This window comes from Acipenser ruthenus, chromosome 26, assembly GCF_902713425.1.
Source record: "Acipenser ruthenus chromosome 26, fAciRut3.2 maternal haplotype, whole genome shotgun sequence".
Taxonomy (NCBI): Eukaryota; Metazoa; Chordata; class Actinopteri; order Acipenseriformes; family Acipenseridae; genus Acipenser; species Acipenser ruthenus.
Genome location: NC_081214.1, coordinates 8,290,206 through 8,303,968, shown reverse-complemented (window position 1 = coordinate 8,303,968; position 13,763 = coordinate 8,290,206). Strand labels below are relative to the sequence as shown.

The following is a 13,763-nucleotide window of genomic DNA, read 5'->3' as shown; positions in this document are numbered from 1 at the left end:
AAGATCAAATGAGTCAGTTAATGGTGGATCATTTTGTTAAAAGACAAAAATGGGATACAGAAAAGAGAATCTATGAACTATACAACAAACGTATTCCTCATTCCAGAACCATTTGGTAAACTACAATGCGCTATGTTGTGCTTTTTTCACGATACACACGATCAATACCTCTATTACAAAACGATGTATTGTGTAAAGAAAGCATTGCGATTAATTGAAACACAATGAATTGTTGCACCCCTACGATGAAACACTCAATAGTTTAGTAATTGTAATAGAAACTACATGTGCAAAGTTAATGTCTAATATGTGCAGTAAGCAGCATACACTCATCCTCCTCTTGAGAGGTTTTCACACGTTCTCATCGGAGGTGGAGACACCAAACCCAGGGAACCAAAACTCATTTAACCCTAAGAAATACTTCTCGTCGTTTGCTGTGGGGTTTAATTCGATGCTGTTTTTGCAGTTGGCGTGTTCGAAGCATGTCCTCCAGTGTTTGGAAGTTTGATTTGAAACACGCCGACAGGAAAGTAAATGCCTGTTGTGGAAGCTGTTGTTAACCGGGCACAGTGTCTGCATTCCTGAGATTTCAGTTTGTTTTGTGTTCCAGGTAAAAGAGGCCCCAGTACAGCGCTGGCCATGGAGGACCTGAATATCATTCAAGTGACTGTCCCAGGTACAGAGCTGCCGCTGCGCTCCCAGTCCCATTGTAGTGCGCAGTGCTGCAGCTGTAGTGCACAGTGAAACACTGATACGCTTAGTAAGCTTGTCAAATAACGATGGAAGCAGAAACAACAATAGATAATCACACAGAACACACATTATAGGATATTTAACTGCTATGTACTTTAATATAGGGAAAATGTAGATTCTATAAAGTATCTGTTTAACTTCTGCTACAGCATACAGGACAATGCAAGGTGTGTGTTTCTAGCTTTCATAAGGGTTTCATTATTACAATGGAGTGTACAGTATAGATAGTAGACATGGCAGATTGAAATGTGTATTTCTCCAGGTTAGTCAGTATGGTAGTTGCTCAGTCCCTTCACTGTGATGATGTTTATTTCTCCAGGTTAGTCAGTATGGTAGTTGCTCACTCCCTTCTCTGTGATGATGTTTATTTCTCCAGGTTAGTCAGTATGGTAGTTGCTCAGTCCCTTCTCTGTGATGATGTTTATTTCTATAAGTTAGTCAGTATGGTAGTTGCTCAGTCCCTTCACTGTGATGATGTTTATTTCTCCAGGTTAGTCAGTATGGTAGTTGCTCAGTCCCTTCTCTGTGATGATGTTTATTTCTATAAGTTAGTCAGTATGGTAGTTGCTCAGTCCCTTCACTGTGATGATGTTTATTTCTATAAGATAGTCAGTATGGTAGTTGCTCAGTCCCTTCTCTGTGATGATGCTTAGTTCTCCAGGTTAGTCAGTATGGTAGTTGCTCACTCCCTTCTCTGTGATGATGTTTATTTCTCCAGGTTAGTCAGTATGGTAGTTGCTCAGTCCCTTCTCTGTGATGATGCTTAGTTCTCCAGGTTAGTCAGTGTGGTTGTTGCTCAGTCCCTTCGTAGTGACTCAAAGGGTTTGGTGTTTTTCAGATACGGAGAGCGAGAGATTGTCGAAGGTGGAGCGAGCTCGGCAGCTGAGGGAGCAGGTGAACGACCTGTTCAGCAGGAAATTCGGTAAGGAGGACGATCGCATTTGGTTTTGTTCTCATTTTTATTTGATTATGTAACCACATAATACAAAATAGTTTTTAAGATTGTTCTTTGAAATTCAGTACGACATATATAAAATACAATATTAAAAAACCCAACAAGAAAAAAAGATGTAGTCGGTAGCAGTTAACTCAGCCAGCGCATCAGAACACAATTGTCAGCAGGGAAGCTCGCATAGGTCTTGGTCTCTTACTCTAACCTTTAGTCTGACATTGATGATGCAAAAACCCTTTGTTGGTGTGATAAAGAGAGAAAGGATCAATGCTGTAAATCTCCCTCCCAATTAGAAAGGGCACTGTGTAAGGGGGAAGGTAAGCTGCCTCCTAGATGTGCCACCTTGATGGTAGGTGGAAACCGGAAGGTGACCATATTAGGAGGGGCGCGTAGCTGCAAGTACTCAGGACGACTCCATTGCAGTCAGCTGCGGGGCAGCCCTCTATTGGAGAAATCGTGGCGACGTGTTGATTGCAGGGAGGAGTTTGCTGGGTACAAAGGGGAAGCAGCTACGTCAGTACCTACCTTTGCGCTGAGAGAATGAGCCACCAGCCGGAGCTGTTCTCGTTTTTGTTTGTGTGTACGTGCTGTCTGTATTTTGTCTTTACAGTGGAGGAGTAGGAGCGAGGGGCTGCAGCCACTGACCAGCACAATCCCCGGAGCACTTCCCTCACAGCACGGCATCTATCACTCACCACAATCCCTGGAATAACAGAGCACAGTTTTCGTGCATAGAGGATCGTGGATTAGGAGTGTTTTTCTTTTGTTATTTTTGGTTATTCTGTTTTTGGACTTTATTAATAAATCACAGATATTTTGGGAGAATCTGGTTTGGACATTGTAATTATTGCACCACGTCACTCGCATCCTGTCACAGATGGATAATGAACTAAAGCAACTTGAAATGGTCTTCAGAAATTTTTCAGAGAATCTATTCTGAATCTATACAGAATTGTCTGTAGCCATACTTCCTATTTAGCACAACTGAGAGTGCAATCAGGTGATTAGAAAATGAAATACCATTGGCTGAACACTCACAGCATGTACAAAAATTGCCAACTGAATTTTGACAGCTCAAGTTGTCACTGTGCTCCTGACAGGGTGCTGTGTAGAGCTGTGCCCCTGACAGGGGGGGTGCTGTGTAGAGCTCTGCTCCTGTCAGGGGGGGTGCTGTGTAGAGCTGTGCTCCTGTCAGGGTGCTGTGTAGAGCTGTGCTCCTGACAGGGGGGGTGCTGTGTAGAGCTGTGCTCCTGTCAGGGGGGGTGCTGTGTAGAGCTGTGCTCCTGTCAGGGGGGGTGCTGTGTAGAGCTGTGCTCCTGACAGGGGGGGTGCTGTGTAGAGCTGTGCTCCTGACAGGGGGTGCTGTGTAGAGCTGTGCTCCTGTCAGGGGGGGTGCTGTGTAGAGCTGTGCTCCTGACAGGGGGGTGCTGTGTAGAGCTGTGCTCCTGACAGGGTGCTGTGTAGAGCTGTGCCCCTGACAGGGGGGGTGCTGTGTAGAGCTGTGCTCCTGACAGGGGGGGTGCTGTGTAGAGCTGTGCTCCTGACAGGGGGGGTGCTGTGTAGAGCTGTGCTCCTGACAGGGGGGGTGCTGTGTAGAGCTGTGCTCCTGTCAGGGGGGGTGCTGTGTAGAGCTGTGCTCCTGTCAGGGGGGGTGCTGTGTAGAGCTGTGCTCCTGTCAGGGGGGTGCTGTGTAGAGCTGTGCTCCTGACAGGGGGGGTGCTGTGTAGAGCTGTGCTCCTGTCAGGGGGGGTGCTGTGTAGAGCTCTGCTCCTGTCAGGGGGGGTGCTGTGTAGAGCTGTGCTCCTGTCAGGGTGCTGTGTAGAGCTGTGCTCCTGTCAGGGGGGGTGCTGTGTAGAGCTGTGCCCCTGACAGGTGGGGTGCTGTGTAGAGCTCTGCTCCTGTCAGGGGGGGTGCTGTGTAGAGCTGTGCTCCTGTCAGGGGGGTGCTGTGTAGAGCTGTGCTCCTGTCAGGGTGCTGTGTAGAGCTGTGCCCCTGACAGGGGGGTGCTGTGTAGAGCTGTGCTCCTGTCAGGGGGGGTGCTGTGTAGAGCTGTGCTCCTGTCAGGGGGGGTGCTGTGTAGAGCTGTGCTCCTGTCAGGGGGGGTGCTGTGTAGAGCTGTGCTCCTGACAGGGGGGGTGCTGTGTAGAGCTGTGCTCCTGTCAGGGGGGGTGCTGTGTAGAGCTCTGCTCCTGTCAGGGTGCTGTGTAGAGCTGTGCTCCTGACAGGGGGGGTGCTGTGTAGAGCTGTGCTCCTGTTAGGGGGGGTGCTGTGTAGAGCTGTGCTCCTGTCAGGGTGCTGTGTAGAGCTGTGCTCCTGTCAGGGGGGGTGCTGTGTAGAGCTGTGCTCCTGTCAGGGTGCTGTGTAGAGCTGTGCTCCTGTCAGGGGGGGTGCTGTGTAGAGCTGTGCTCCTGTCAGGGTGCTGTGTAGAGCTGTGCTCCTGTCAGGGGGGATGCTGTGTAGAGCTGTGCTCCTGACAGGGGAGGTGCTGTGTAGAGCTGTGCTCCTGTCAGGGTGCTGTGTAGAGCTGTGCTCCTGTCAGGGGGGGTGCTGTGTAGAGCTGTGCTCCTGTCAGGGTGCTGTGTAGAGCTGTGCTCCTGTCAGGGGGGTGCTGTGTAGAGCAGTGCTCCTGTCAGGGTGCTGTGTAGAGCTGTGCTCCTGTCAAGGGGGTGTGCTGTGTAGAGCTGTGCTCCTGTCAGGGGGGGTGCTGTGTAGAGCTGTGCTCCTGACAGGGTGCTGTGTAGAGCTGTGCTCCTGACAGGGGGGTGCTGTGTGGAGCTGTGCTCCTGTCAGGGGGGGGGTGCTGTGTAGAGCTGTGCTCCTGACAGGGGGGGTGCTGTGTAGAGCTGTGCTCCTGTCAGGGGGAGTGCTGTGTAGAGCTGTGCTCCTGACAGGGGGGTGCTGTGTAGAGCTGTGCTCCTGACAGGGTGCTGTGTAGAGCTGTGCTCCTGTCAGGGGGGGTGCTGTGTAGAGCTGTGCTCCTGTCAGGGGGGGTGCTGTGTAGAGCTGTGCTCCTGTCAGGGGGAGTGCTGTGTAGAGCTGTGATCCTGACAGGGGGGTGCTGTGTAGAGCTGTGCTCCTGACAACGTGCTGTGTAGAGCTGTGCTCCTGTCAGGGGGGGTGCTGTGTAGAGCTGTGCTCCTGTCAGGGGGGGTGCTGTGTAGAGCTGTGCTCCTGTCAGGGGGGGTGCTGTGTAGAGCTGTGCTCCTGACGGGGGTGCTGTGTAGAGCTGTGCTCCTGACAGGGGGGTGCTGTGTAGAGCTGTGCTCCTGACAGGGTGCTATGTAGAGCTGTGCTCCTGACAGGGGGGGGTGCTGTGTAGAGCTGTGCTCCTGTCAGGGGGGGTGCTGTGTAGAGCTGTGCTCCTGACAGGGTGCTGTGTAGAGCTGTGCTCCTGACAGGGGGGGTGCTGTGTAGAGCTGTGCTCCTGTCAGGGGGGGTGCTGTGTAGAGCTGTGCTCCTGTCGGGGGGTGCTGTGTAGAGCTGTGCTCCTGTCAGGGGGGGTGCTGTGTAGAGCTGTGCTCCTGTCAGGGGGGGGTGCTGTGTAGAGCTGTGCTCCTGACACGGGGGGTGCTGTGTAGAGCTGTGCTCCTGACAGGGGGGTGCTGTGTAGAGCTGTGCTCCTGACAGGGTGCTGTGTAGAGCTGTGCTCCTGTCAGGGGGGATGCTGTGTAGAGCTGTGCTCCTGACAGGGGGGTGCTGTGTAGAGCTGTGCTCCTGACAGGGTGCTGTGTAGAGCTGTGCTCCTGTCAGGGGGGGTGCTGTGTAGAGCTGTGCTCCTGACAGGGGGGTGCTGTGTAGAGCTGTGCTCCTGACAGGGTGCTGTGTAGAGCTGTGCTCCTGTCAGGGGGGTGCTGTGTAGAGCTGTGCTCCTGACAGGGTGCTGTGTAGAGCTGTGCTCCTGTCAGGGGGGTGCTGTGTAGAGCTGTGCTCCTGACAGGGTGCTGTGTAGAGCTGTGCTCCTGACAGGGGGTGCTGTGTAGAGCTGTGCTCCTGACAGGGGGGTGCTGTGTAGAGCTGTGCTCCTGTCAGGGGGGGTGCTGTGTAGAGCTGTGCTCCTGTCAGGGGGGGTGCTGTGTAGAGCTGTGCTCCTGTCAGGGGGGGTGCTGTGTAGAGCTGTGCTCCTGACAGGGGGGTGCTGTGTAGAGCTGTGCTCCTGTCAGGGGGGGTGCTGTGTAGAGCTGTGCTCCTGTCAGGGGGGTGCTGTGTAGAGCTGTGCTCCTGACAGGGTGCTGTGTAGAGCTGTGCTCCTGACAGGGGGTGCTGTGTAGAGCTGTGCTCCTGACAGGGGGGTGCTGTGTAGAGCTGTGCTCCTGTCAGGGGGGTTGCTGTGTAGAGCTGTGCTCCTGACAGGGAGGTGCTGTGTAGAGCTGTGCTCCTGACAGGGAGGTGCTGTGTAGAGCTGTGCTCCTGACAGGGGGGTGCTGTGTAGAGCTGTGCTCCTGACAGGGTGCTGTGTTCCTTGGCAGGTGAAGCGATCGGGGTGGATTTCCCAGTCAAGGTGCCCTACAGGAAGATCACCACTAACCCGGGCTGTGTGGTGGTGGATGGCATGCCGCCCGGAGTGGCCTTCAAGGCCCCCAGTTACCTGGACATCTCCTCCATGAGGATGATCCTGGAGTCGGCCGACTTCATCAAATTCACCGTCATACGGTAGCACCAGAAAAACTCCAGTTTACTCCAAACTACTGGCTTAGATCATCCAGGTTTACTGTGTAACTTGTGTTTCTGAAAATAAGCTCAATTTGTGATAAGCAGCAATGTGCCCACATCTGATAAAGGACCATTGTAACATGATATTAAACAAGTAAGAAATGACATCTGAAAATGCAAATGCTTATCAAGTATTGTCTCTTTAAATAGCAGTACTACAAATGTTACAGTTTATATTAGGTCATTACTCTGATGAAAGCTTTTGTCTGCTTGGACTATAGGTTTTCAGATTTTTAAAAAGTTGATGCTGTTAATAACTATACACACTTTCAATTACCCCATCCCTTTTTTCGGTGCAAACGAAGAAAAATATTATTATGTGTTACAAATGCAGATCAGTGAGAATGTCCAATGTAGACAAGAATGTATTTACCAGGGTCTTCAATTGAACTCTTATCATGAGCACCAAACATGTTAAAGGTGATAGATACAGTTTCATTTGATCTCTTATCATGGGCACTAAACAGGTGATACAGTGATACAGAAATGGCCAGGCTGTCCGTGTCAGCGTGCCACTGTGTAATGTGATCATTGTGTTTCCCATAGGCCTTTCCCTGGACTTGTCGTCAGCAGTCGTAAGTACTAACTTGTTCTTTTATCACAGACTAGCAGAGATTCTAGGCAAGGTCAGCATTCATTGAGTTTATTGTGCTTTGGTGAGACACAGCTTTTAAAACTGCAGTGTCCTACAGTCTTATTGAAAAGATTAGGAGAGAATGTTTACTGCATTATTTCATGGTTTAGCCTTCTTTGCACTCTGCTTCATCACCAACCAGACACTGTTGGCTTCCCGGTTTGTTTACATTACCTAGGGTAGTTTTATCTTCAGGCACCAGTTCAAATGGATTGATATTCATTTTAACTGGGTTTATATTCAAAGAATTGAGAAAATATAAGCAAACCACTGTTCCACAAGTCTGTTATTAATAAGAACTGCTGTATTCATTAATAACTTCTTTATGAATTTATGGAATTGGACATTTACCATTGGCTAGTTTATGATTTAATATCTGATAGTAAATTAATATAACATTTCATCTTTTTTCTTCATAGAAGTTGTGGATCCTAGTGAGGCAGTGCAAGGTAAAGCTGCAGATCACAGATATTAAAATAGCAGCTTTCTTCATGAGAGCCCTGGAGATGCTATTTCTTAATGGTGCGCTTGTCTTGTGTGTTTGCAGGAATGACTGAACATAGCAAAGCAGACATGCCTTCAGCACAAGGTGAGTCCACTTGGATTGTCCTTCTCCATTCCATTTCCAGTTACACAGATTTGGTTACTGGGGTAGTACGTTAAAATATTGCGTCAGGGTTCCCTGAGTGGCTCACCTGGTAAAAGCACGGCCGCGTGGTGTGCAGGGTGAGTCATACAGTCAGGGGAGCGCAGGTTCATGTCCTGGCTGTGTGGTGTGTAGGGTGAGTCATACAGTCAGGGGAGCGCAGGTTCACGTCCTGGCTGTGTGGTGTGCAGGGTGTCATACAGTCAGGGGAGTGCAGGTTCACGTCCTGGCTGTGTGGTGTGTAGGGTGAGTCATACAGTCAGGGGAGCGCAGGTTCACGTCCTGGCTGTGTGGTGTGCAGGGTGAGTCATACAGTCAGGGGAGCGCAGGTTCGCGTCCTGGCTGTGTAACGTCGCCGGTCTTCACTGGGGATTCCGCAGGGAGCGTCTCAACGGCTCTGGCGCTCTCGCGGGTTAGGGAGGCAAAACCGGTAGGCTGTTTCTCCTTAACGCGCTACAGCGGACCCTGCCAGCCAGGCGCTTAGTGAGCTCAGACGGACACCTGCAGGGCTGGCCTTTGTCCTCCAGATGCCGGTGGCTGGCTGACATCCGCTCTTATGTTCCCGGATGTAGAAGAGGAAGCTGTGTGGAGAATTGTTGTATTGCAGGGAACACAAATTGGGGGTAAAATAATTGGGCAGTCTAAATTTTAAAAGAATGTAGGTTCAAATGAAATCCCCTCTTAAATGTACTGTCCCCTTCGCGTTTTAGGATGTGGTGACTCAAAAATACATTTAGTATAACCACCCAGAACGATTGCAAACATTAAAATAAGGTAAGGGGACAATAATGCAAAATGCCAATTAAAGTGACTTGCCCTTTAAGATAAATAGTTTCAAACCCAGTGATCCAAGTTAAGTCAGTCTGTCTGTCTGTCTGTCTGCTTGCTGTGCCTGAAGGGTCAGGCTCCATTTGTGGAGCAGAGTGACACATCATTATACTATTACACTTGTCTACTGTAATGTCATGTGTTTTCTGCATGCTGTGAGAGGAGGGTCACGATGCTGATGGGTGTACAGTATGCTACTGACTTGGATCCAGACACCTTCCTGTTCCTCAGTGAAACCCATTGCTTTTACGTTTGTTTTTGTTTTTTTTTCAAGGGGATGCAGAGGGGGGAATGAAGGAGGAACACAAAGGATCCTGGTAGCACAACACCCAGGTGAGTTACTGACAATTTAATATGCAGCAATAATAGAAGACAGGAATATACGACAACCAGACTCTGCTCTCTCATTGCTTTTATATGCATTGTTCCTCATTATCTTGTAAAGTGCTTTGCGATGGTGGACCACTATGAAAGGCGCTATATAAAATAAATATTGATTGATTGATACTCAATAACAGAATTTCAAATAAAGTACAGCTGAGCTGACACTAATAAACGATGCCTGTTCAAAACCCTGCTCACTGATAAATCGCTTCACAGGGACGCTTGATCCCTGCTCTCAGTGTCAGTGGACTGCAAGGAATATATCAGACAGACAAAGTAAATAAATAACTTTAAAAAGCATTACTGGCCCTGCTGTGGTGTGTTCATCTGTGTTAATGATAATAAGAATAATTGTTGACACCTGCAGTTCCGTTGTTATCAGCAATGCCATAACAATTTTATCCCTTAAATACTGAATAGGGTACTGTAAGATACAAGCTGATATCCACTCCAAATAAATAGTTAATTAAGATGATCTATCTAATCTGATGCACTGAAATCTGACATGGCTGTATCAATATCAGGGTCTACTATATAGTGTATTATAAAGCATGCTCTTACTTGGTTTTGTTTAGAGCAAACTGCATGAACATAAGAACGTTAAAAAATGTACAAACGAGAGAAGGCGATTCGGCCCATTTAAGTTCGCCTGGTTCCTAGTAGCTGAGTGACCTCAAAGCTTTGTCAAGTTGGCTCTTAAAGGATCCAAGTGATTCAGCCTCAACAACAAGACTAGGTAGCCCATTCCATACCCTCACCAGGCCACCTGGTAGACATACTGTAAGCAACTTGAAAATATGGCTGTTTCTTACAGTTTTCCCACAGGACTTGTGATTGAGTGTTTTAAGTTGCTAGCTGTGTTGTGAGAGTGTGTTGTTTGTTTTAAGTTGTGTAGCTGTGTTGTGTGTTGTGTTACTCACTGCCTTCCTTGTCTTCTCAGGTAGTACTGTTAGTCTGGAACGGGGCTGTGAACACAGAGGATGTTAATGAAGCTGAGGGTGTTACAGACAGCATGGCTTTCCAGTCATTTATCAGTGGTCTACTATACCTGTACAACAGCATTGCCTTCTGTACAAACCTGTTATTTTCTATTTTGTACCAAGAGATTGCATTCTTTGTGATGTATTATTTTTCAAGTACCTGCTATCCTGTCATTGAGGTACATTGTCTGATGATGGAATACAGACAGTACCACCGGTGGGTAAGACAGGGCTAAAGTAGAATTAGGAGATGACCTATAAAACTGTAGAGATTGCCACAAAAAAAGAAACTTGAAAACTAAAAATCATCAACGTGAAAACTACCCAGAATCTGTACTATATAGAGTAGATGTACTTTAGCCAAAGTCTGCTGAAAACTTTAGTTCATAATTATTATTATTATTATTATTTAACCTAAATCTGGTCAGGACCGATTCATTAGGTTGAGCAGATCAAGACACCAAAAAGTTCCTTTTAAGATGTTTGCGTACCTTGACCTTTTATTTATTTGTTTTGCTAGTTGATGCCATTATCATTTAACAAAACACAAAGGACATGCTATCTGAAATCAGAGTAAGGGAATGAAATGCAGAGATTTCTGAGCCAGAAAACAAAAGTTTTGTTCCGTAATCCTCCCATGTAAGTACATTGGTTTCAAATGTGTAAGGCATTTTACTAGAAGTTATTAAAACTGAAGGAGTCCCTAGTTTTTGTCCGATAAGACAAATATCCAAAAGCTTTCAGTTGGTCCTAGTTAAGACAGGGATTGGTGGCAAGTATGTCAACAACAGTGGTGGAGAAAATGTGTTCGGCACAGAGCCCTGATGTTTGGTAGGTACAACCTCCACATTGTCATGACTTCCACTGTCGCCCATAGGTGAAGAGGAACTACGGGAGGGTTCCTGTGTGGCTTGTGGCAACTCTATAAGCAAAAAGCCAATTCTGCTGTTGAGTATCAAGTGACTGTATAACCCACCCTGTACATTACATCACTTAGTGTATAACCCGCCCTGTACATGACATCACTTACTGTACATCACGTACTGTATAAACCACCCTGTACATTACATCACTTAGTGTATAACCTGCCCTGTACTTTACATCACTTTGGCACAATGCCATGAGGCAAGGCAAAGCCTTTATAGGTATGGCTTATGAAAGTGAGGTCAGCATCAACTGAACCCAATTATAAAATGCCTTAGTGAATATTTCTAGGTGTGGAGGTTTAACAGAACAGGACTCACCTTCATTTTGTTTAACATTCCTGTTACTTTGATGCATTTCTTTAGGCTTGTTCTGTATGTGTCATTTAAGCATGAAAATTATTGTAAGCGTCTCTCTTCAGAAACTGAAAACAAAATATCCACCTCAAACAATGGATATGTGCAGTGTTCTTGAACAATAACAATTTTTCTGCACTGTGTTTACTTTTCTTTCAACACAGCTAAAGAAGGGCTTTTGTCCAAAAAAAGCTCCATTTTATATATATATATATATATATATATATATATATATATATATATATATATATATATATATATACACTACCGGTCAAAAGTTTTAGAACACCTCCATTTTTCCAGTTTTTATTGAAATTTACGCAGTTTAATGTCTCAGTGTACTCTGAAATTAAAGCATAGAACAAATAAACAATTGGAGATAAAAAAGAAATCATGGAATCGTTTTGTTTAACAAAATTTAATCTAAATGTTTGACTCATCAAAGTAGCCACCTTTTGCAGATATAACAGCCGAACACACTCGTGGCATTCTTTCTACAATGGAAATCAAATATTGTTCGGAAAGTTCTTCCCAACACTGTTGCAGAAGTTCCCACAAATGTGTTGCACTTGTAGGTTGCTTTGCTTTCACCCTTCTGTCCAATTCATCCCAAACCAGCTCGATGGGGTTTAAGTCTGGAGACTGTGCTGGCCATTCCATGATTTGAAGCCTACCGTCTTGTTCTTTTCTTCTGAGGTAGTTCTGACATAGCCTGGAGGTATGTTTTGGGTCATTATCTTGCTGTAGGATGAACCCCTGACCAACTAGGCGTATACCAGAGTGTATGGCATGGCGCTGCAAAATGCTGTGGTAGCAGTTTTGGTTCAGGGTGCCACTCATTCTGTGCAAGTCGCCGACTCTGGATCCAGCAAAAGAGCCCCAGACCATCACGCTTCCTCCTCCATGTTTGACAGTTGGTGTCACACACCGAGGAACCATCCTTTCGCCTACTCGACGGCGTACAAAAACCCTGCTTGATGAACCGAAGATTTCAAATTTTGATTCATCGGTCCATAAGACCTTCTTCCAGTCTTCAGTAGTCCACTGGCGGTGCTTCATGGCCCAGGCATGCCTCTCTTTCTTATTTTGCCATCTTAGCAATGGCTTTCTTACTGCCACTCGACCTGTCAAACCTGCAGCTCGAAGTCTTCTCTTCACAGTTGAAACTGAGACTTGCTTACTTCGACCAGTGTTAAGCTGTGCTTGAAGCTGTTGTCCTGTGAGCCGCCTATCACGCAAGCTGTTGACTCTCAGAAACTTGTCTTCTGATTCTGTTGTGGCTTTGGGTCTGCCAGACCTCTTCCTGTCAGAGTTTCCTCCACTTTCCAAGTGCCAGAGGGTTTGTAAGTAATCAACAAAAGTTGGGACACCTGTAGGAATTGTTAGCATCAACTTTCAAGGCTTAATTTACTTCCGTTGCTGCAGAACAGCTGTAAGTTGTTAACCCATTACTTGTTCCCTGAAAAAGGCCTTTTTGTATAACTCTGAAATGTACATTATTTTTCAGTTTTTGGTAACCTAAACTTTTTTTTTTTAACCTCTGGCAGTTTACCGCTCACCTTTGTACCATTTCAGGTTATTCACTGGACTTGAACTGCTTAAATTTCAATAAAAACTGGAAAAATGGGGGTGTTCTAAAACTTTTGACCGGTAGTGTGTATATATATATATAGAGAGAGAGAGAGAGAGAGAGAGAGAGAGAGAGAGTTCAGTATATACCAGTGACCTTTAGAATAAAAAAAATAATCAAACCATGACAGATTAACTTTGCAATGTAATGTCATTGTGGTTATGATGTGCTTTTCTCAGACTGCTTGCTGTCCATTGATGAACCAGCCACGACAAACAAACTGGACAATCAAGATGGTCTGCTTTCTTGGTAAAGGAAGGCTAGACTATGGAAGAATGTACCATATCAAACCTCAGCAATTAATACAATTTTGGAGCACATTTGAACAATTTAGTGGCACACTGCAGCTTTAAAAAACGAAATGTTCAACAGTTAGTTTGGTGTCACTTCGACAGTAGAAATGACTGACCAGAAGGCTTGCTGTCCTACTTCAGTGTGTCAACACAGTAAAACATGTCTAACAAAAAGAGGTTTGTAAATAGCTTTTTTTTATATAAAGTGTTTCATAAAATATAAAGTGCATTCAATATAGCGATTGCGTTTATAATTCTTCTGAAGAACGTTTTACATGTAAGTCTTTTATAATTAAAACAAGCATCTTGCAGGTAATAATATCATATTCTAGTATTACACAGGACAGTTGGTAAACGTTAACATATATTCAAGCAGCTCCGGTAGACTCACCGTCAAATTAATTAATTATTTGCACATCTCAATAAAATACATTAAATAAAATAATGTACATAATGGCTATTTTGGACACGGGTGCTGCAGAAGGCCAGGGCCATTTGAACCAGGGACCTTCTGGTTACAAGCCCTTTTCTTTAACCACTGGACCACACAGCCTCCCTATCTGTATGTCAGTAATCTCTGGTACAGTTTTGTGCACACCCACTTAATCTCTAAGGGGTCAATTGCATGTGATCACCTTAGCTCTGCTTGGAGTCAGGAAAACATTAAGTCAGA

At 46.2% G+C, this 13,763-nt stretch overlaps 1 protein-coding gene across 5 annotated transcripts in view; it reads left to right on the top strand.

Annotated features, from left to right (window-relative positions):
* Positions 1-11,386, top strand: part of LOC117430582 (general transcription factor II-I-like) — an 80,552-nt gene extending 69,166 nt beyond the window's left edge. For 3 of the 5 annotated variants that reach the window (XM_059001616.1, XM_059001618.1, XM_059001615.1), the window contains 8 exons: positions 611-676; positions 1,592-1,675; positions 6,172-6,355; positions 6,962-6,990; positions 7,469-7,498; positions 7,597-7,638; positions 8,798-8,856; positions 9,848-11,386. In XM_059001616.1, the coding sequence (XP_058857599.1) occupies positions 611-676; positions 1,592-1,675; positions 6,172-6,355; positions 6,962-6,990; positions 7,469-7,498; positions 7,597-7,638; positions 8,798-8,844 (482 nt within the window). In that variant the 3' untranslated portion in view covers positions 8,845-8,856; positions 9,848-11,386. Of the gene's footprint in view, positions 1-610; positions 677-1,591; positions 1,676-2,315; positions 2,531-6,171; positions 6,356-6,961; positions 6,991-7,468; positions 7,499-7,596; positions 7,639-8,797; positions 8,857-9,847 lie in introns of those variants that run through there. The other 2 variants (XM_059001617.1, XM_059001619.1) reach the window with 2 other exon arrangements.
* Positions 11,387-13,763: the final 2,377 nt, after the last annotated feature.